Raw genomic sequence first — 23,455 nt, 5'->3', positions numbered from 1 at the left:
GACATGTAGAAACAGCAGATTTCATTTGAATGCCTTTACTGTTACCAGATTGGAAAATGTTATTTTCTAGAGCTACATTATAAAACACTATTTTTCCAGTACAACAATATTATTTAAATATTTTTCAATAAAATATACCAATCATCAAATTGTAAAGAAAATATGGTTTATTTTAAAATATTTAATGGCTGAGGCATGAACACATGGCAACATAATGAATGCAGAGTATATTAAAATCAATAAATACAATATTTTATCTACACATGCAATAACAAGGCAAAGAAAAAAGCTATTTCTCTCCGTATGTAACGGTTAGGTGAACAATGAGTTATACCATACATACATTTTCACATTGGATCTTAGATCGAATGACAAAGTACCAACTGTATTACACTATACCAGTAAATTCTGCAACTATTGAGCACTGCATGTGGAGTCAGAGACCACAGCAATATCTTATGACAGAGTGCCCTCTTGTGGTGAGTCTACATATGAGTGACAGTGGAAAGAGGACTTACAAAGCACTACTTTGAACAATTTCAAGTCAATTTTCACAAATCATTTTACAAGGAGTGGCACTTAAGTTCATGATCAAGGAATTGCAGTCAACGTACATCACAATTTAAAAGAAGTTAAAACGGTATTGAGATCAAGAGAAACAAACCGATGCAGAAATATCATGGCCATTCTTTACAATGACCGTACAAGTATCTACTACTAATATGCGATTTAAACCTGTATTTTCAATGCTTTTGGCTTTAAATCCAACACATTTACAACTAACATTTCTGGAGTGTGAGTCCCCATACAACCTTGGCATATCACTACACATTGTTCAGTTTCTGTTGTGTACCTGAGTCAAGAGGACAATGACAAACTCCCTCTGTCCAACCGGGTTTCAAATTCAAAAGGAAAGAAATGTCATTATTAATATATGAACAGATTCTCAATAATCTGTCGAAGCCACGTCCCTGGGGGAAAAAAGACTGCTAATCAAGGTAGGTACAAAGAAAACGCATTAACAAAGTTACATTTTTTTTTGACACCTTACGATGGGGTCATGGTCTGTTTGTAACGTAACAAGAACGTTGTACAAGAGGCGGCAGCAAATCAAGTCTATGAGGTAGTGCCAATTAAGTACTTCATTGCACTAAATATCAAGGAGTGTAATATATATATATATATATAACTGTATATGACTTGGATCACTTTGTCTTCTCTGCCCAATCAATATGCTATTGTCTGGAAATGTTAATAGTATGGATATGAAAAAAATACAGATTAGGCTAGGAAAATTCTTATGGGCACATATACTCCCTTAATTTTAAGTATGACATTAAAAAAAGGATACTGTCACTTTAAAATATACAAGCTATTCACAGAATGAACAATAAGGCTTAACCATGAAACCACTACCACTGGTGGTATTAAAACAATTATAAAAAATAATTACAAATATGATAAATGTTAAATGTTCATCCGTCAATGTTAGCACTACATTGTACATTACTGTACATTTACTGTACATTCCAAGATTACGTACACATCAGACTGTTATATATTATAAGACCATCAATAAACCAGGAACTAAAGCAATTTGGAGATATTCTTACTTTAAAAAAATCATTACTTCATTTACTACAATACAGTGAAATGTATGACATGGAGCCCTGTAATACTGCAATGCAACTTCAAGATTCACATTCGTTAGCTTTAGCACAAACCACAGAATTAAACGCTTTAGTCTCCACCTGACGTATTTAGCTACAAAATGTATGTACGAGGGGAATCGTAAGTCAAGTACGCCCCGACGACAGTTACTGCTGCTGCACAATAAGTCTCAAACTACTCCTTGCGAGACATTGCAGCTTAAGAACACAGTGTAAAGTTAGGCTTACTCTACGCTGTACCCAGAAACAAGGAAATGCTTAGATCCACACAATAAGACTGGAGGCAAGCGCAAACGACCATGCGAGGTTCAAAGGCTTGGCTGTACACAGGCCACATGACGCATTCTCCCTCTCTCTTTAGATTCACTAGATGCCTGTGCATGGGACCAAGGTGAGCCCTCCCCTTACAATATACAGCGCTTCCAGACCTGTCACAACTAGCGCAGCAAAAATGCTATCCATTATGGCACAGAGGGTAAAGGATATAGGGTGTGGTGTTGCAGCTGCTACGTGAGGATGTGCGCCGTGGAGGGGATGGAAACAAACTCGCGCAGGATGTTCTTGGCCGTCTCCAGGTTGTTCTGGGCGATCATCAGGGCCTTCTGGATGTCCTGGAACGAATAGCCCTGGCTCATCAGACGCTCTATCTCCCCGTTGATGGGTAGCTCCGCACCAGGAACTGGAGAGGGCCCTCCGGATGCTCCTCTGGAGCCCGCTGATGGATTGACAGCGGCGGACAGGGCCTCTGGGGTGAGAGGGCGGGGCTGCCGGTCTGAGTTGACCCGGCGGGGGAGGGGCTTAGGAGGGCGCTCGGGGTCCTGACCTGGTGCAAACATAGCTGAGAGAGGAGAGAGATGGTGTTTGATAACTATAACTCTGTTATAGCAAGAGAGTGAAAGGATTGAAAACACTAATGCTAAGCTACATACAGGGATCCATGGTAGACAGGCTGTCCATGGAGAGGCACCTGAAGGCAGCCGAGGTGCCGGTGACATCAGAGAGGGTGCGCCTGGCGGGGGTCGGGGGAGCCTGGGGTCGGGGGTAGTCATAATCATACACATCCTTTGCCTCAATCTCCTCTACTGCGAGGTGCAGGGGAACCGCAGGGGGCGGAATGAGGTAGTCTGGATGGAAACCAGAGAATTCAAGGGATAAAAAAAAAGATGAAGTGATTTTAATACCCCAAATACAGAATATACATTTTCTATGTGCTGAGATGCATGATAACTGGCTTAACAGATAACCTGATCAATGGTGGGGATCAAAATGAACTGTTATCCAATCGTGGCCACATTCATTGCGATAGTAGGTTTCTGGGCAGGTATAGCAAAAGTTTTTTTTGTGATTCAAGCCCAAGTTAGATGATAGATTTCTGATTGTACAAAGGCATGACTTATGTAACTTGATGTGCAATCAGAAAGGTGAGAAAAGAGATCCTTAATTCATCTCTATGTACCGGACTCTGGGGGCTGCTGTGGCAGGGACAGGGCGGGCAGAGGCTCTGCAGCACTAGCCTGGGCCTTGATGTTACACATGGACTCATACACCTGAGGGTCCTCACAGTCCACATCACACACCACAGTTCTAGGAGAGAAGGAAGGTGAGAGAGAGAAAAAGAGGCAGGGATGGATAAACAGAGAGGGAGAGATGGCGGGCAGAGGGAGGGGCATCAGAAAAACAGTAGTCATGACCCTGTACTGATTTTAGAGATTTAAACCATTCAGGAAATACATACATATTTCTAGGATGGTACAATCATAATCCACTGGGCCACCTCGTAGTGACAGTCTTGAGTGCTCACCGTGAGTCGTGGTCAGTGGTTTGGGGCGGTGGTGGCACGACAGCCCCCGCCATGGCCCAGGAGGGTCCTCCTGAAGGGAGAGAGGTGGGGCTCATGTATTCGTTCTCCTCGTCACTCCCAGAAGACTTCTCACCAGTAGACACCCGTTGAGGTGTCCTAACAGACAGACACACAGTCAGACACTGAGGCAGGTAATACATATGACGCACTTGAATTCCTGATCAATCATACCATGAGACACAAACAAGGAATATAGCCACCCGGTTCACAAAAATGGTTTGCTCCTACAGACAGTGAGTCACGTGGCCGTGGCTTGCTATATAAAGCAGGCAGACAGGCATCAAGGCATACAGTTACTGTTCGACAACGTTAGAATGTGCAAAACAAGTGACTTAAGCGACTACTTAGTGCCAGGCGCGCAGGTTCCAGTATCTCAGAAACGGATTTTCACGCACGACAGTGTCTAGGGTTTACCGAGAATGTTGCAACAAACAAAAAACATCCAGTCAGCGACAATCCTGTGGGTGAAAACAGATTTTTATTTATTTTTATTTCACCTTTATTGAACCAGGTAGGCAAGTTGAGAACAAGTTCTCATTTACAATTGCGACCTGGCCAAGATACAGCAAAGCAGTTCGACACATACAACGACACAGAGTTACACATGGAGTAAAACAAACATACAGTCAATAATACAGTATAAACAAGTCTATATACGATGTGAGCAAATGAGGTGAGAAGGGAGGTAAAGGCAAAAAAAGGCCAAGGTGGCAAAGTAAATACAATATAGCAAGTAAAACACTGGAATGGTAGATTTGCAATGGAAGAATGTGCAAAGTAGAGATAAATATAATGGGGTGCAAAGGAGCAAAATAAATAAATAAATAAAATAAATACAGTAGGGAAAGAGGTAGTTGTTTTTGTGCTAAATTATAGGTGGGCTATGTACAGGTGCAGTAATCTGTGAGCTGCTCTGACAGTTGGTGCTTAAAGCTAGTGAGGGAGATAAGTGTTTCCAGTTTCAGAGATTTTTGTAGTTCGTTCCAGTCATTGGCAGCAGAGAACTGGAAGGAGAGGCGGCCAAAGAAAGAGTTGGTTTTGGGGGTGACCAGAAAGATATACCTGCTGGAGCGTGTGCTACAGGTGGGTGATGCTATGGTGACCAGCGAGCTGAGATAAGGGGGGAGTTTACCTAGCAGGGTCTTGTAGATGACATGGAGCCAGTGGGTTTGGTCGACAAGTATGAAGCGAGGGCCAGCCAACGAGAGCGTACAGGTCGCAATGGTGGGTAATATATGGGGCTTTGGTGACAAAACGGATTGCACTGTGATAGACTGCATCCAATTTGTTGAGTAGGGTATTGGAGGCTATTTTGTAAATGACATGACCGAAGTCGAGGATTGGTAGGATGGTCAGTTTTACAAGGGTATGTTTGGCAGCATGAGTGAAGGATGCTTTGTTGCGAAATAGGAAGCCAATTCTAGATGTAACTTTGGATTGGAGATGTTTGATGTGGGTCTGGAAGGAGAGTTTATAGTCTAACCAGACACCTAGGTATTTGTAGTTGTCCACGTATTCTAAGTCACAGCCGTCCAGAGTAGTGATGTTGGACAGGCGGGCAGGTGCAGGCAGCAATCGGTTGAAGAGCATGCATTTAGTTTTACTTGTATTTAAGAGCAATTGGAGGCCACGGAAGGAGAGTTGTATGGCATTGAAGCTTGCCTGGAGGGTTGTTAACACAGTGTCCAAAGAAGGGCCAGAAGTATACAGAATGGTGTCGTCTGCGTAGAGGTGGATCAGAGACTCACCAGCAGCAAGAGCGACATCATTGATGTATACAGAGAAGAGAGTCGGTCCAAGAATTGAACCCTGTGTCACCCCCATAGAGACTGCCAGAGGTCCGGACAGCAGACCCTCCGATTTGACACACTGAACTCTATCAGAGAAGTAGTTGGTGAACTAGGCGAGAAACCAAGGCTGTCGAGTCTGCCGATGAGGATGTGGTGATTGACAGAGTTGAAAGCCTTGGCCAGATCAATGAATACGGCTGCACAGTAATGTTTCTTATCGATGGCGGTTAAGATATCGTTTAGGACCTTGTGCGTGGCTGAGGTGCACCCATGACCAGCTCTGAAACCAGATAGCATAGCAGAGAAGGTATGGCGAGATTCAAAATGGTCGGTAATCTGTTTGTTGACTTGGCTTTCGAAGACCTTAGAAAGGCAGGATAGGATAGATATAGGTCTGTAGCAGTTTGGGTCAAGAGTGTCCCCCCCTTTGAAGAGGGGGATGACCGCAGCTGCTTTCCAATCTTTGGGAATCTCAGACGACACGAAAGAGAGGTTGAACAGGCTAGTAATAGGGGTGGCAACAATTTCGGCAGATCATTTTAGAAAGAAAGGGTTCAGATTGTCTAACCCGGCTGATTTGTAGGGGTCCAGATTTTGCAGCTCTTTCAGAACATCAGCTGACTGGATTTGGGAGAAGGAGAAATGGGGAAGGCTTGGGCGAGTTGCTGTGGGGGGGTGCAGTGCTGTTGACCGGGGTAGGAGTAGCCAGGTGGAAAGCATGGCCAGCCGTAGAAAAATGCTTATTGAAATTCTCAATTATAGTGGATTTATCAGTGGTGACAGTGTTTCCTATCTTCAGTGCAGTGGGCAGCTGGGAGGAGGTGTTCTTATTCTCCATGGACTTTACAGTGTCCCAGAACTTTTTTGAGTTAGTGTTGCAGGAAGCAAATTTCTGCTTGAAAAAGCTAGCCTTGGCTTTTCTAACTGCCTGTGTATAATGGTTTCTAGCTTCCCCGAACAGCTGCATATCACGGGGGCTGTTCGATGCTAATGCAGAATGCCATAGGATGTTTTTGTGTTGGTTAAGGGCAGTCAGGTCTGGGGAGAACCAAGGGCTATATCTGTTCCTGGTTCTAAATTGCTTGAATGGGGCATGCTTATTTAAGATGGTTAGGAAGGCATTTAAAAAAAAAAAAAACAGGCATCCTCTACTGACGGGATGAGATCAATATCCTTCCAGGATACCCCGGCCAGGTCGATTAGAAAGTCCTGCTCGCTGAAGTGTTTCAGGGAGCGTTTGACAGTGATGAGTGGAGGTTGTTTGACCGCTGACCCATTACGGATGCAGGCAATGAGGCAGTGATCGCTGAGATCTTGGTTGAAGACAGCAGAGGTGTGTTTAGAGGGCTAGTTGGTTAGGATGATATCTATGAGGGTGCCCATGTTTAAGGCTTTGGGGAGGTACCTGGTAGGTTCATTGATAATTTGTGTGAGATTGAGGGCATCAAGCTTAGATTGTAGGATTGCTGGGGTGTTAAGCATGTTCCAGTTTAGGTCGCCTAGCAGCACGAGCTCTGAATATAGATGGGGGGCAATCAGTTCACATATGGTGTCCAGAGCACAGCTGGGGGCAGAGGGTGGTCTATAAGCAGGCGGCAACGGTGAGAGCCTTGTTTTTAGAGAGGTGGATTTTTAAAAGTAGAAGTTCAAATTGTTTGGGTACAGACCTGGATAGTAGGACAGAACTCTGCAGGCTATCTTTGCAGTAGATTGCAACACCGCACCATTGATGAGAGGTTGAAAGAGAATGACAAGAACCATGCAAGCTAACATGCGTGTCACAAACCGACCAATAATGGCGCAGTATAACAGTGGTGTGTAGAACGGCATCTCAGAACGCACAACTCATCGATCTTTGTCTTGGATGGGCTATTGCAGCAGACGACCACACCGAGTTCCACTCCTGTCAGCTAAAAACAAGAAGACCCGGCATCAGTGAGGCCTCCCGAGTGGCGCAGTACCACTAGAGATTCTGGGTTTGAGTACAGGCTCTGTCGAAGCCGGCTGCGACCGGGAGACCCATGGGGCAGCACACAATTGGCCCATCGTCGTCGATGTTAGTGGAGGGTTTGGCCGGGAGGGATTTCCTTGTCCCATCCCGCACTAGCGACTCCTGTGGCGGGCCGGCCGCAGTGCACGCTGACACGATCACCAGGTGTATGGTGTTTCCGCCGACACATTGGCGCGGCTGGCTTCCAGGTTAAGTGGGCATTGTGTCAAGAAGCAGTGCGGCTTGGTTGGGTCGAGTTTTGGAGGACACATGGCTCTCAACCTCTCCCGAGTCCGTACGGGAGCTGCAGCGATGAGACAAGACTAACTACCAATTGGATAGCACGAAATTGGGGAGAAAAAAGGGCCAAAAAAACCAAGGACTGGAAAATAATTCCTGGTCCGACAAATCCTGGTTCATGTTCCATCATGCTGATGGCAGAGTCAGGATTTGGCGTAAGCAGCATGAGTCCATAGCCCCATCCTGCCTGGTGGTGTACTGGTGTGGGGAATGTTTTCCTGGCACCTGAGCGACTAATCAAAATTTAGCATCTACATTACATCCACACATATTTTATCCATATCTATACAAATGCCATACCTGATTGCCAAGGAGTAGATAGCGTTGGTCGCTGCCAGTGGCTTTGCTCTGGGGATGCAGTCACTGTCACTGGGCCCGTTGGTCTGTGGCAGGGCCTTGGCAACAGGCCGGGGAACCATGTAGTTGGAGGCCCAGTTGGGCTCCGGAGGGGTGCATGGCAGGGGTCTCCTTTGGAGCCGGCCCTCTGTGGGTCCAAGGGGAGAGGGACGCTCGGGTGGGGGAGGTGGGGGTAACTCTCGCAGGGCAGGAGGGAGAGGCAAAGGTTTGTCTCTGTGGAGGGCTGCAATCTGGGGAGAGCACACATTAATATGACTGGATGCAATTTATAATTGGAAATTAATTTGAAGTCGTTCTGGATTAGAGTGTCTGCTAAATTAGTTAAATATAAATGTCACATGACATGCATGGTCACACACCATTATATACATAAGAAAACTTGAATTTGATTAAGTGATTGATGGATTAGGTCCTCCACTTGCCTTGGGTGTGGCTCCTTGGCCCAGGGCCCCTGGGGAGCTGGGAGGCCTCTGCGGCACCAGGTCCAGCCGGGGGGGCACGGGGGGTAGTGGCGTCACAGGGGAGGGTGGACGCTCTACCTGAAAACACACAGGGGAGACATTAAAACAAACTAGAGAGGTCAGACTGTTTCTACAACTTATAGAGGAGCTGTTTTTGTTGTTGTTGTTGTTGTTGATTTACTGGGTGGTGTATCTGATTGGCGAATTCTGAAAACAACCAAGTCTTTTATAGATTGCCTTTTCACATTGAGCACATAAGGAAACAATTATGTTGTGAGATGGTGTGTGTAGGAGAAAGAGAGAGAACATGACAAAGTCTGACTGATTCCAGATGGTGGCTGGGGGTGAGGAAGTTTTGCCTTGGTGCAGGCCAGCCTGCTCATGTTGAGGTGGGGGTCCTCCAGGCGCTCGTCATCGTCCTCATCGTTGCTCGGGGAGACTGACAGGGAGCCCCCTCCCTCCGCCCCGTAGGGTCCCTGGAAGCTGGCGAAGGAGGCCCCGCTGCCGTTGTTCTTGGGGCGGAAGGGGTCCACCACGATGGGCTCTGTGCCTTTAATCTCACAGCGGCAGAATGGACAGCCCTGCCCCTCCGACTCCTAAAGACAGATTTTTTTTTTAAATTAATTAAAAAATAAAGGAGAGGAAGAGGGGAGAGTAACAGTACAGGACCAAAATAGAGTAAATCCAGATCAAATGTATAAAATACGTGAGTGAAACAGACACTCCTTCAGGGTGAAGCAACTCTGGGACCAACCTGCCAGGCAGTGAGACAGGAGGTGCACATGAGGTGGCTACAGGGCTCGATCTTCACGTCCTTGTCATTCTCGGCACAGATCTTACACAGCTGGAATGTGGAGCCCATCTCACAGTAGAGCTCGTACTGCTCCTGTAAAACAGAGAAGAGAAAGGAGACAACAGAAATGTCAGAATATCTCAGCGCATGCATACTACAATTGAACAAATATTTCCTTTTCTGATTTTAGGAAACAGCCATCTATACAGACAGCATTCTGACTTGAGAGACGGACATAAATCGGAATAAGTACACAAACGTACATTTAGGGCGTTGTAAGCTATGGAAAATTACAGTAAGCAAACTTTTGAGTCACACAAGTGAATCTGAAGTCTGAATTACGAACTGTACTTTGTGGACGTGAGTGTCTGACCTGTGTGACTTTGATGTGGTCCTGTGGGGAGGGCTCACACAGGCCTGTGAGGTCTGGGTTCTGGGTCCGGCCATCTGGGAACAGGTAGCTGGACAGAGAGAGCAACAAACCAAAACATTTCAATGGCCAGTTGAAGCCACAGGCTGTATGATTTCCTGTTATTTCAACTAATGTGCAATTCTGTGGTGACTTTAGTTTATAGTCTTAGAAACTGATTTCAACCACTTTCAGAGGAAACTTCATAACAGATTCAGCAAACGCCTTCACTGAACCAGAGAAGGTAGTAGTTGGTCATTCTTTCATCTTGGCTATGTCATGGTACTCACAATCCCTCCCTGTATCCGTCAATGAGGGCCTGGAAGAGTGGCTTGTTGTGGGGGATAGTCTGCAGAATGTTCCCATCTGCAGTGACGTAGCCAATGGCCCACTGGCCCAGCCGAGTGCAGCTCAGTCTAAAGATATAGCTGGGACAGAGGGAGATGTGTGGTGTGTGAGGGCCTGTCGTAATTTGCAAACCGGTTGTACATGTAGAATGATCCCTGAAATACAGCACGCCGAATGAACGGCAGACGAACGGTAGATCCAGAAGGCGAGGTCAGTACAGCTGCCTCAAAGCTGGGACCGAGAGACTGAAAAACAGCTTCTATCTCAAGGCCATCAGACTGTTAAATAGCCATCACTAGCACATTAGAGGCTGCTGCCCTATATACATAGACTTGAAATCACTGGCCACTTTAATAATGGAACACTAGTCACTTTAATAATGTTCACATATTCTGCATTACTCATCTCATATGTATATACTGTATTCTATTCTACTGAATCTTAGTCTACGCCGCTCTGACATTGCTCATCCAAATATTTACACTACCGTTCAAAAGTTTGGGGCCACTTAATGGCCTAACATCAAATTGATCAGAAATACAGTGTAGACATTGTTAATGTTGTAAATGACTATTGCAGCTGGAAACGTCTACATAGGCCCATTATCAGCAACCATCATTCCTGTGTTCCAATGGCACTTTGTGTTAGGTAATCCAAGTTTAAAATTTTAAAAGACTAATTGATCATTATAAAACCTTTTGCAATTATGTTAAAACAGCTGAAAACTGTTGTTCTGATTAAAGAAGCAATAAAACGGGCCTTTAGACTAGTTGAGTATCTGGAGCATCAGCATTTGTGGGTTCGATTACAGGCTCAAAATGGCCAGAAACAAAGAACTTTCTCCTGAAACTCCTCAGTCTATTCTAGGTCTGAGAAATGAAGGCTATTCCATGCAAGAAATTGCCAAGAAAGTGAAGATCTCATACAATGCTGTGTACTACTCCCTTCACAGAACAGTGCAAATTGTCTCTAACCAGAATAGAAAAAGGAGTGTGAGGCCCAGGTGCACAACTGATACAACGGGTACTATTTAATGAAGCTGCCAATTGAGGACTTGTGAGGAGTCTGTTTCTCAAACTAGACACTAATGTACTTGTCCTCTTGCTCAGTTGTGCACCGGGGCCTCCCACTCCTCTTTCTATTCTGGTTAGAGCCAGTTTGCACTGTTCTGTGAAGGGAGTAGTACACAGCTATGTATGAGATCTTCAGTTTCTTGGCAATTATTAGCATTGAATAGCATATATATATATATTTTTTTTTTAATCAGCCTGTTTCCAGCTACAATAGTAATTTACAACATTAACAATGTCTACACTGTAATTCTGATCAATTTTATGTTATTTTAATGGACAAAAAACAAGGACATTTCTAAGTGACCCCAAACTTTTGAACGGTAGTGTATATATTCTTAATTCCATTCCTTTAGATTTGTGTGTAGTTTGTGTATTGCTGTGAAATTGTTAGATTTTACTTGTTAGATATGACTGCACTGCTGGAGCTATAAACACAAGCATTTCGCTACACCTGCAATAACATCTGCTAAACATGTGTAAGTGACCAATAAAATTGGATTTGAGATCAACCTTCAGTGCGGTGTGTGTGGTCAATAAGGGGAGTTGTGAGTGTATTTGGATGGTCTGTGTGCCTCACTGTTTGTGTGTTAGTGTGTATGGAAGTGCATGGAAGTGTGTGTATGTCATGTGTATTTGTGAGTGTGTGTGTCTCACCTGCCAGGCTTGTGGATGAACCTCTGAAGCCGGGCCTTGACCTCGTCGTAGGTGAGGAAGGCCATGTACCCGGAGTGTGTGACAGCCAGACTGTTCCAGTTTCTCAGGAGAGATGACCACGGCTGCACAATACAACACACAAACCACGGTCAAAACATTGACAACAAATCATAATCCTAGTTGATAATAAAAAAAACACTTGTGTTCCCACTGGGATTCAATGCCTCTGACCCGAATACGGGGAATAAGTCACTGGCTTACTAGTGCTCTCCCATAATGTCCCTAGGAGAGCAGCATCACGTCATGGCAGGCTTTTTTTTGCAATACTCGACTTGAGTGGGTTGAGTCACTGAAGTGATCTTCCTGTGCGGCTTTGCGCCCCCTCAGGCTCGTGTGGTGGAGGAGATCTTTGTGGGTAGTAAGTTGGTGGTAGGCCTGTTACAGTGACCTGTCACGAGTCATGACATTCAAATTCCACGTGACCGTTTAGTCACGGTATTTAGGCTTCTCCAAGCTCTGATGGTCATTAGTAGCCTACCAAACTTGTTAACTGCCTGGTACTCAGCATTCCATTGTCCCTCTAATCACTCTGACATCAATACAAATGTAATCAAAAATCTAATTAAACACTTGATGAGAGCCCATGAGCTCATGTTGCGCAACATTTCTATATGCTTTGCAATTGCTTGAGAACAGAGTGATGGCCTCTATTAAAAAGAGGAGGATCCCATCAGCTTTCTATAGGCTAGGCCTACTATATATATATATATTTCTCAGCTTTCCTAATATTAAGCACATTGCTTCTCTTTACAACAGGAGTTTAGCCTACCTGACTGGCATTAAAATTAACCACGTGAAAAGCATCCTCCATTCGCTATTTAAGTGGATAGGTGACAGATATTTTTCCAGCTGCCCGTTTCGAGACAGCGCATGATAATGGTCCATTCTAAATCAAAACAAATTCAACACGTATTATTTAGAAAAGACCAGATTAATACAAAAAAAAGTCTGATGGGTGACAATAGCCTATCACTTGTGAATTACAGTTGAAGTCGGAAGTTTACATACACCTTAGCCAAATACATTTAAACTCAGTTTCACAAGTCCTGACATTTAATCCTAGTAAAAATTCCCTGTCTTAGGTGAGCTAGTATCACCACCATATTTTAAGAATGTGAAATGTCAGAATAATAGTAGAGAGAATGATTTATTTCAGCTTTCATTTCTTTCATCACATTCCCAGTGGGTCAGAAGTTTTGCCTTTAAATCGTTTAACATCGGTCAAGCGTTTCAGGTAGCCTTCCACAAGCTTCCCACAATAAGTTGGGTGAATGTTGTCCCATTCCTCCTGACAGAGCTGGTGTAACCGAGTCAGGATTGTAGGCCTCCTTGCTCGAACACACTTTTTCAGTTCTGCCCACAAATTTTCTATGAGATTGAGGTCAGGGATTTGTGATTCCCAACACTGACTTTGTTGTCCTTAAGCCATTTTGCAACAACTTTGGAAGTATGCATGAGGTCATTGTTCATTTGGAAGTCCCATTTGCGACCAAGCTTTAACTTCCTGACTGATGTCTTGAGATGTTGCTTCAAAATATCCACATAATATCCACAAAGCACCCCCACAACATGATGCTGCCACCCCTGTGCTTCACAGGTGAGATGGTGTTCATCAGCTTGCAAGCTTCCCCCTTTTTCCTCCAAACATAACAATGGTCATTATGGCCAAACAGTTCTATTTTTGATTCATCAGACCAGAGGACATTTCTCCAATAAGTACGATCTTTGTCCCTACGTGCAGTTGCAAACCGTACTGTGGCTTTTTTTTATGGCGGTTTGGAGCAGTGGCTTCTTTCTTGCTGAGTAGACTTTCAGGTTATGTCGATAGAGGACTCGTTTTACTGTGGATATAGATATTTTGGACCTGTTTCCTCCAGCATATTCACATGTTCCTTTGCTGTTGTACTGGGATTGACTTTCACTTTTCACACCAAAGTACGTTTATCTCTATCAGACAGAACGTGTCTCCTTTCTGGGCGGTATGATAGCTGCATGGTCCCATGGTGTTTATACTTGCGTACTATTGTTTGTCCAGATGAACGTGGTACCTTCAGGCATTTGGAAATTGCTCCTAAGGATGAACCAGACATGTGGAGGTCTACAATTTTTTTTCTGGGGTCTTGGCTGATTTTCCCACGATGTCAAGCAAAGAGGCACTGAGTTTGAAGGTAGGCCTTGAAATACATCCACAGGTACACCTCCAATTGACTCAAATTATGTCAATTAGCCTATCAAAAGGCTTCTAAAGCCATGACCTCATTTTCTGGAATTTTCCAAGCTGTTTACATCAAGTCACAGTCAACTTAGTGTATGGCACAATCAACTTCTGACCCACTGAAATTATAAGCTAAATAATCTGTCTGTAAACAATTGTTGGTAAAATTACTTGTGTCATACACAAAGTAGATATCCTAACTGACTTGCAAAAACTATAGTTTGTTAACAAGAAATTTGTGGAGTGGTTGAAAAACGGGTTTTAATGACTCCAACCTAAGTGTATGTAAACTTCCGACTTCAACTGTACTGTATATATTATGATGCCCAGCTTAAAGCAAACAGCGCATTATTTTTTTGAGACTTTTTAAACTTATAGCTCATGCAGCCTAGCTCATAGGCCTATATGTTTCGATAATGTTTGTATCACAACTAAAGTGGCCAAATAACTTCTTAAAATAAAGCACATTAATCTGTTTTACAAAGGGTGTAGAACCTAAAAATGGCATACATACGCAGTGCTTGAGTTACAAGTTTGGAGTTTCACCATAAAAATGCACCTTTATAATAAAAGCAATAGATGCTTATTCGCATTTGTGGTCACTTTTGAGAATGGTACTTTCCTGCTAATGGAACGTTAGCGCTTATAGCCTACTGACGTGTGAGCATTGCTGTGCTTATAATGTGAAGAAATAGCCTAATTGTTTATCTTAAAATGTTGATAAACTTTGTCATCGGTTGCGTCAGGCTCATTGCTTAAAACAGTTTTTTTGATGCTAGTGGTTGTATTAATTTGGGATCTATTGCATCCCAGATAATATTTTGAATATTTATTTCTCGCACAAAATAGAGTAGATCAACTTTTGTACTATGGGGTATAGTAGATTAATATAGGCTAATGCTTTTGCTGTTCGTTAGGCCTAATCATCTTGTTGGCTGACGAAAAGTAAATGTGGACAGTTCTTCCAATATCTTCAATATGCGCCTCGGGAATTAGATAAGGACGCGCCCTGATGTGTCTGTCTTCCCTTGTAGCCTGTGAGAAAGACCCGATCACGTGATGGAGAGGTGCTTCGGCAGGCAGCTGGGAGAAGCAAATTATATTTAATATATAGAGCCTAGGGGCACTGGCTGCAAAAGGCACAGATTTTTTTAGGGGGCATTAAGGCCACACAAAGGGGATGAAGCCGGAAAATTTGAGGCATTATCAAGTGCTTGTCAAATTGTGAGTGAGGGAGTGATGAAGTATTTACAGCCTGCGCAACAACAAAAAGTAGAGCTCATGCCTTTCATGCAATTTTTTTCAAATCACCATGCGTCACATCATGCAGCCTTAGAAACTATTACAAATCTAAACCTATAGCCCAACATTTGTATCACAACTAAAGTTACATAAATAACAGAATAGGCGCATGTGCGCACTCCCTCAAATAATTTGGAGAAAATATCCTTTCTATTTTATTCAGCTATGTTCAATTGTATTCTTTATACTATAAAATAATGCCACGGAATTCTAAGCAAATCTTGTCTGCTAAATGAACTAGTGTAGCCCACAGGCATTTGGCATAACCAGATCAGGACCTAACATAAGGACAACTCAGTATGCTATTCTGTTCTTCTGAAATAGACTGCCATTTCTTCATATCATGTTTCTTTAGACCTGTTTAAAATAAATCATGGATTTATTGTGATGGTGAAGGCTATATTACATGGATTTATTAGACTTTAAAAAGTAGATGGTCCAAAGGCCTGCATCAGTGACTTGTAGGCTATGCTTGGAAGCCAGGAGATGCTAAATGTGTTTATGTAAATGAAAGGTCAATTACCATGAGACCGGCAGTTATTTGCTTGACAATCATCGGCTGACAAAATATCATGACCACCAGCCCTGGTCTGTTGATTTCCCACTAGTGGTGTGGGGGCTGTGCTTTGGCAAATTGGGTGGGGTTATATGCTGCCTGGTTGGCTCTGTCCATGGGTATCGTCGGAGTATCTATTCTGCAATAGTCTATGTGCCGGGGAGCTAGGGTCAGAGTGTCCTATCTGGTGAAATTCTCCTGTCTTATCTGGTGTCCTGTGTGAACTTAAGTATGCTCTCTCTAATTTTCCCATATTTCTCTCCCCTCCTGAAGGACCTGAGCCCTAGGACCATCTGGCCGGATGACTCCCGTCTGCCCCCGTCCCCAGTCCACCTGTTCGTGCTGCTGATCCAGTTTATGCTGTTTCGCCTGTGTCTATGAAACCCTGATCTGTTCACCAGACAAGCTATCTTGTCCCGGACCCTCTCCCTCCCGCACCTGCTGTCTTGACCTCTGAATGTTCAGCTATGAAAATCCAACTGACATTTACTCCTGAAGTGCTGACCTGTTGTACTCTACAACCACTGATTATTATTTGACCCTGCTGGTCATCTATGAACTTTTGAACATCTTGAAGAATAATCTGGCCTTAGTGGCCATGTACTCTTATAATCTCTACCCGGCACAGCCAGAAGATGACTGGCCATGCCTCAGAGCCTGGTTACTCTCTTGGTTTCTTCCTAGGTTCCAGCCTTTCTAGGGAGTTTTTCCTAGCTACTGTGCTTCTACATCTGCATTGCTTGCCTTTTTGGGTTTTAGGCTGGGTTCTGTATAAGCGCTTTATGACATCTGATGATGTAAAAACAGCTTGATAAATGCATTTGATTTTGTCCTTCACCTGATATTTACTACAACTGTGGTCACCAACCATGGTCTGGAGAGCTACAGGGCGTGCATGATTTTGTTCCAGCCCAGCTCTAAATCCCCTCAATGTCTTGATGATTAATTGATTATCATGTTCAAGCTGATGCGTTAGTGGTGGGCTGCAACAAAAGCCAGCATACCCAGTAGCTCTCCAGGGCCACTGGCTGGTTACCACTGCTGCACTACATTGGTTAAACATTTACAAGCATCTCCAGTTCAATTCTCAAGGCTAATTTGAGGAAGTAATTTTGGTTTCAGTCTGCCGGGAGTCAGGCTGTGGAAACACTTGTGGCCTCTGTGCACACACAGTCGAGGGAGCTACTGTAAAGGCCACGCACAGTCAGAATACTGAACACGTACTGACTGAACTTTAACCATCCCACCCTAAATAATGATACAGCAGCTATTTCTACCTTTGTACTCACATGTCCTTATGGCCTAAAAAAAGTACCCATGGTTGAAATTAACCACCCACACAGTGGTGTCACAGGCCTTTCCTTAGCCACCTCCAACAGTTTTGTTAACTTCTACAGTGAACTCTACATAGCAGTTGAGCTCTGTATAGATTTGGCGCCCCAGAGAGAAAACAACTTTGTGACTGTAGAAGGTAATAAAGTTGCCGTTGTGCTTAAAGCTAGAATCCTTAGTTGCTACATCTATTTTTGGAAACGTCCAATGGCAGAGACGCAAGTTGCTTAGGGTGGTACCTTAATTATTAAATCAATGACTCGGTGACCATGTCAAAGTAAGTGGTCCTGAATGCACTTACTGTAAGTCACTTTGTATTATTTTAGCAGATGCTCTCACCCAAAGTAATATAATAGTGAGTGATTCAGGAAAGGAATGGGGAGCAGTGAAAGCACATTCCCTATATATTGGTGGTGGAATGGAACTATTTTGGTCGTGGATGAGTTGAGTTTCCCCCATTCAATCTGAAGTGTTTTAGGCACCTGGAAAAGCGTTATACAAATGCATCCATCACCATCATTACTTGAGTTGGAGAAACTTAAATGCAAATGCATGCAAATCATTACCTGGAAGAGCCTGGTGAAGATGTCAAACTCGAAGACAGAGATGTAGTCGTTGCAGGTGAGGTCGATGGTAGACTTGAGAGCCATGGCTTCCAGGCCTGAGCTGATTGGGTGGAACTCATGAAGAGACTGGCGGAACGTCCTCCATGGAACAATGGTCCTACAGAGGGGAAAGCGTTTAGTGATACAAAAGTTGTATTTATCCCCAGGCATGTTTTGGTTAAGCGTTTAATTTGAAGGACATTTTATATAATAGATGAGCCACAAAAAGAAAACTCACTTATCACCAAAAGACCTTCTCCAGAACTCAGCGGCGTCAGCTTTGGTGATGCGGAAGTTGTCTCCTTGGAACAGGCCATTGGGAAAGATGGCTTTTAGCTCAGCCAGCATGTGGCTGAATATCAGCGACAGCTTGGTCAGGTTTCGCCTATGGAGAAAGGGTATCTTATATCTCATCTTAGCAAATCAGGTCCTCAAACAAACCTCATATATCCCTGAGGTTGACTAATGGTAATGCATTCTCTTGACTTTGGCACCCCCTGGTCAAACAATTAGGCTAGGTAGTATAAGCCTAGCCGATTAGGATTGGATACTAAATTCACATTAGTCTACTAAACTAATACCTTTGAGTGGGGACTGGTATGCAATACCAACTGGAGTATTCACTACAGGCGATCAAAGGGAAAGTGCAATAGAGAAGCAATTGCGTTTGACTCAATTACATTCATCTTACTTGCGCACCCATTCAGTTGTAAGAAAGTGTGATGAGGTTCTTAGAAGTGTAATCTGTGTGGTGGTATATGCTGGATACAGCCTGGTGGGTTTATCTTTAGACCACAAAAGTTTACACAGGGTCTAAACATATTTTTTTTTACATTCCTCCGAATACTTGTTAAGATGTTCACCCTAAGAAAAAACTATTTTTCCGACCAAACTATTTCATGTTGTATACAAGTACTAGCACGTCCATTTCCTATAATGGCTCATGCATTTGTGCTACTTGTGAGTAAGAAGAATCACTGATAGCATCATTGCTTTCACAGAACTAGAATGAGATTACAGTTCTATGATTGCTTCACTGAAACCTAAAGTAAACAGGATGGGTTTTAGCTTAGTAGTGTCTTTTTGATTAAAAGAGGAAATATACCCTAAACAGATCTGGTCATCATTTAGCCTAGTGGTTCTTGCATCACTCAGCTTTACAGAACATTAGCTGTACCTAAACAACGAAAAATGTCCAATTCCCATTTTCTAGTATTTTTTTTGTGTGTAAATGGTTATAAATCGTTAAAAATAACACAACATGTACTTTATTCATAGGACATTGGATTGAGGTGTGGGGTAGTTTCTTGGAAGAAATTCAAAACACTGATCACACAGCATCTACCACTAGGGCGTTCCTATTTTTAAGCTTCACTCAAGAGTAGGTTAACACTGCTGAGACATGCATAAATGCTCTTATACCTCCCCGCAAGTGGTCAAAATCACTTGAGAAACTCTTTGAAAATAAGATATACCAGTCACCTTGATACCGAGAAAAGAAACCTTTGATAGGAACTAGGCCTACTATTCAAGTGGTTCTAGCCTTAAAGCTGAACAACAAAAAGCAGAAACAGACTGGCACCCAGCAGGCTCAATATCCTCCTACATTTTACCTGGGCTGAGAGTTCTCCTCATACATGCGCTCCTTTGCCTCCTTGAACAAGCTCATGGTCTGCTTGATCTTATTGGTCAGGTTCTCCATCACCACCCGGAAGTACTCGTTCTCCCCGAGAATCTCCATCTTGCCCTCGTAGCGGGACAGGATGGTGCGGAGGTGCTGGTAGGTGTCTGGCAGCAGGTCCAGGATGTAGGGGGGGCTGTTCTTCAGGGCCACCTTAGGGTTCTGGCAGAGACGTACCACCTGCGTGGGAAAGGGAGGATGAGACGAGGTCAGAGGACCCTGGATGTGTTTCTCCAACGTGCATCTGTGTGAAATTAAACTTTTTTTTATTTTTTATTTACAGTCTGGTTGATGTTTATATTTCAGCTGGTTCACCCAACCAGGCCTAGCCAGTACCTGGCTAGTGTCTCAACTGTCCTTTTTGAAAGTACACCAAGTAGTCCTTATCAACTTTGTTTATAAGCACTTCACTATACCTGTAATAACAGCTGCAAAATAAGTGTACCCAACCAATAAAATTTGATTTGTAGAAAATATAGTTTATATTTTTACCACACCAGCAGTAGGAAAGGGAACAGACCATTTTGAAGGCCTATAATTTCTTCAAGTTGTGTCAAATGTAAAATACACGTGAAAAAAAAAACCTTTTAGGCCTACTTGGTATTGTTGTAATATCTGAATAGGCCATTTGACACATAGAACTGGTACGCTTGTGTTCATTCAAACTGGAGTGAGCGAGCAAAAGAGGAAGAGTGTAATAACCACCTGATGGTTAGTTCATCAGACTTTGAAAACAGACTTTGTTGTGAAACTGAATAAGTGTTTTCCTGCCAAAGACAACTTGTACACTCTGCTTAAGTCAAAATTGCCCAATCAGCATAATTTGTAATTGTGGCCATTTGGGGAACAATGTATTGGAGCCCATTTTATGAATAAAAAAATGTCTGAATATGTTACCTTCTTTTTGCAGAATAAATAGTTGTGCCTTAGCATGATCAGTCTTGTGGTAATTGCTCACCGCATATGAAAAGTACACCGTCCAATTGTTTTGCTATTGCTACACTATGGACATTTGCAAAGCTTGAATTTCATATTCTGAGTATTCTGGCTATTTAAATGGACAATTGCACTACCTATTAAAAATGACTTAACATAAGACCTGAGGAAATTAGATGGGTTGTTACCTACCTTATCCATAAGTTTCCAGCATTTCTCCACCATTTTCTTGTCTACCACCGCAGGTTGGGGAGGCTGGAGAGGCTGGTGATTGGGCTGAAATGCGTCCTTCATCAAGCCGATGAGACCCGCGCCCCTCCTCGGATTTCCTGCCATGCTTCTGTCGCCGGCCGGGGGAGAGCCCCGGGGCTTGGAGGCCGTCAATGAATGACAATTCTGGGCACGTATTTAGTAACCACGGTAGTTGCCTATCTCTATTGTTCTCGAATAAAGACAGTAATAACCACACAAATATCACAAGACGAATTAATGGATGGTAAGCTTGCTAGCTAGCTGATTTAAAGTCTTCATCTGCCCTCTCCTTTCGTCGGAAAAGACAGGCGTTTGCATAGTTCAACCTCCTGCCTGGTTGTTCAATTTGTGACCCGTCTGTTATATTTGTGGACAGGCTTGGATGAACACAGGGCACACGCAAATACAAAAGCGTATTGATTAAAAAATAATAATAATATCAAGCTAAGTATACTGCCTAATTTCTTCAGACTTCTAGCTAAATAGGAGCGTAGCTAGCTTGCTACTATTTGTCTGTTTTCTTCCTATGTTTCAGTTTTTTCCGCCTGTAGAGCAAATCGGGTAACTTCCGGTTTGGAATGTAGCTTCAAACGTAAAAAAAAAAGTATATATATATATATATATATATATATATATATATATATATATATATATATATATTTTTTTTTTTTTTTAAGTCTTCTTCTATTGTATTATGGAGGTCGCAAACAAACGTTAGATGTGCATGTCGCCACCTACTGTGTGTCCATCTACTGTTCTGGAGCATTAATTTTCTCAATTAAGATAGTATTAACTCCGGTGTCCTCTCTCTGGCCTACTTTTGAAAAAGGTCAAAGGTAATCAAGAAAAAACGAGAGAGGGAACGTGGACTTGAAATGCGCTCCTATGAAATGAGACTGGCAAATTACGTTTACTGGGTGGAATCCCAAAATAAATGTATAAAGTGATACAAACGAATTTGCAAGACATTTTATACATGAAAGGATACGTAGCATAATGTTTTTAAATGTTTGTATGCTTTTCTCATTCCAGAAAACGATAGTTGATTTAAAGGGGGTGTGGCAGATTTCAAAACTTTTCAGTGAAGGACTCTGGTAGGATACACTTGTGCTTCCTCGCCTAAAGGAGGGAATCGAGGAGTGAATGGTTGTCTTCCATTTGCCTACCAACGAATTGATACACTCTTTGATCACTTATGGGTTTTCGGGTCACAAAGGAGAGAGGAAAGAGTTTTTCTCAAAAGAGAAATCCCCACTGTGACAAAAAGGAGAGGGGGAACAGAAGAAAAAATTGCCGTACCAACTAACCCTACACTCTTTAAAACCTTACCACTATTCCACTACTTTGGCCCTATCTGATCCTACACCAAGCCGGCAGCCTGTGAGGACTGGACACTATCGTTCAATACACCTTGTAGCTCTTCTGCAGAAAAACCTTGTAAACCGAGTACTTTTCTACAGCTGCCACCAGAACATCTATTTTCTGTGATTTACATCAAATTTCTGCGGTCAACCATAACTATGAACGCTAAGAAGCCAACCTTACTGAAGCATATGTTATTCCTATCCCTCTATTGGCCTGGGTACCCCTACAGGTAACACACACAGCTTTTTCCACCAATACTACACATCCCAGGAGGTTGGTGGCACATTCATTGGGGAGGAGGGACACGGGGTAATGGCTGGAGTGGAAGAAGTGGAATGGTATCAAATACATCAATACCATGTATTTGATGTCATTCTATTCGCTCCATTCCGGTCATTATTATGAGCCATCCTCTCCTCAGTAGCCTCCAGTGCTACACATTCCTTTGTTTCATGCCCTCCTGCACACTTCTCACAACTAGGTATCTCCCTCCTACACACTGCTGCATGACCATAAAACTTGGCACCCAAAACACCATAATGGGTTCGGGACAAAAGCTCTCATGGGATAACTGACACACCCTAACTTGACTTTTTTGGGGTAAAGACTCTGCATCAAAACTCAGCAGGACAGACAGTGTTTTCTCTGTTTCACCACACTCTCCACTAGGTCTGTGTCGCACCAAATGGCAGATGTCACAGACACCAGGAATCTTCCATTTCAGTTGATCCTCCACAACACTTAATGCTACCCCAGTTATCACTCCTTTCAACTGCACCCTGCTTTGGAGAGGAAAGCAAGTCACAGGTCTTGTCCCAAGGCGCATGGTGCAGAGACACCACTCCCTCTGGGTGGAAGACACACTAAAAAAATCATCACAAGTCCACTTCCAGTTACTTTCACCAATTCAACAGTCCCCAACCTCTTTTCACTCAACCTGACACCACATATGGATAAGGCATGCAGCAAGTATCCATTCTCTCCAAAAATCTCAGTACCACTGGGTCAGATTCGTCTTTGTCATCATCAGGGCAAGGCCCAAACTCGCCAGTCTTCACTTCACCTGACACTGCAAGTAATTCATACTCACTCTAGTTAGGTTCAATTTCTTAGCTACCAGATGTGGCATATTGTATCAGAGGCTACGTGACCACTTAGGGGACGCACAGCCCACGCAGAGAGGTGTGAGAGCAGGAGATCCCAGCTCAATGCACAATTCTTGTACGGCTCCTGTTAACTTGAATAAAGAAGAACTTATGTTTTAAAGAACAGTTGTTTTCTTTAGTATTTCTTAGACAAGAAGATACAACATGGTACCAGGAGTGACAGAACTCACCATTGTCTCATCCATCATCGAGTTTTGGTAGAAAATGCTGAACGAAGCCAAGAGGCTTCATGTCAACTAGCTAACTTTAGCTAATGTTAGCTTACTAACCACTGGGCTA

At 43.3% G+C, this 23,455-nt stretch overlaps 1 protein-coding gene across 1 annotated transcript; it reads right to left on the bottom strand.

Annotated features, from left to right (window-relative positions):
• Positions 1-149: 149 nt before the first annotated feature.
• On the bottom strand, positions 150-21,518 carry LOC110537552 (E3 ubiquitin-protein ligase CBL). The gene is made up of 15 exons (XM_021623678.3): positions 20,586-21,518; positions 19,390-19,637; positions 18,015-18,161; positions 17,738-17,894; positions 11,707-11,828; positions 9,922-10,059; positions 9,596-9,683; positions 9,184-9,315; positions 8,789-9,025; positions 8,391-8,507; positions 7,912-8,198; positions 3,472-3,627; positions 3,127-3,254; positions 2,600-2,794; positions 150-2,508 (listed from the first exon to the last, which is right to left on the bottom strand). The coding sequence occupies exons 1-15, from the start codon at positions 20,727-20,729 to the stop codon at positions 2,177-2,179; spliced, it is 2,628 nt and encodes an 875-aa protein (XP_021479353.3). The 5' UTR covers positions 20,730-21,518; the 3' UTR covers positions 150-2,176.
• Positions 21,519-23,455: the final 1,937 nt, after the last annotated feature.

This window comes from Oncorhynchus mykiss, chromosome 12, assembly GCF_057628025.1.
Source record: "Oncorhynchus mykiss isolate SJ-2025 chromosome 12, ASM5762802v1, whole genome shotgun sequence".
Lineage (NCBI taxonomy): Eukaryota > Metazoa > Chordata > Actinopteri > Salmoniformes > Salmonidae > Oncorhynchus > Oncorhynchus mykiss.
This window is presented reverse-complemented; position numbering and strand designations above follow the sequence as displayed.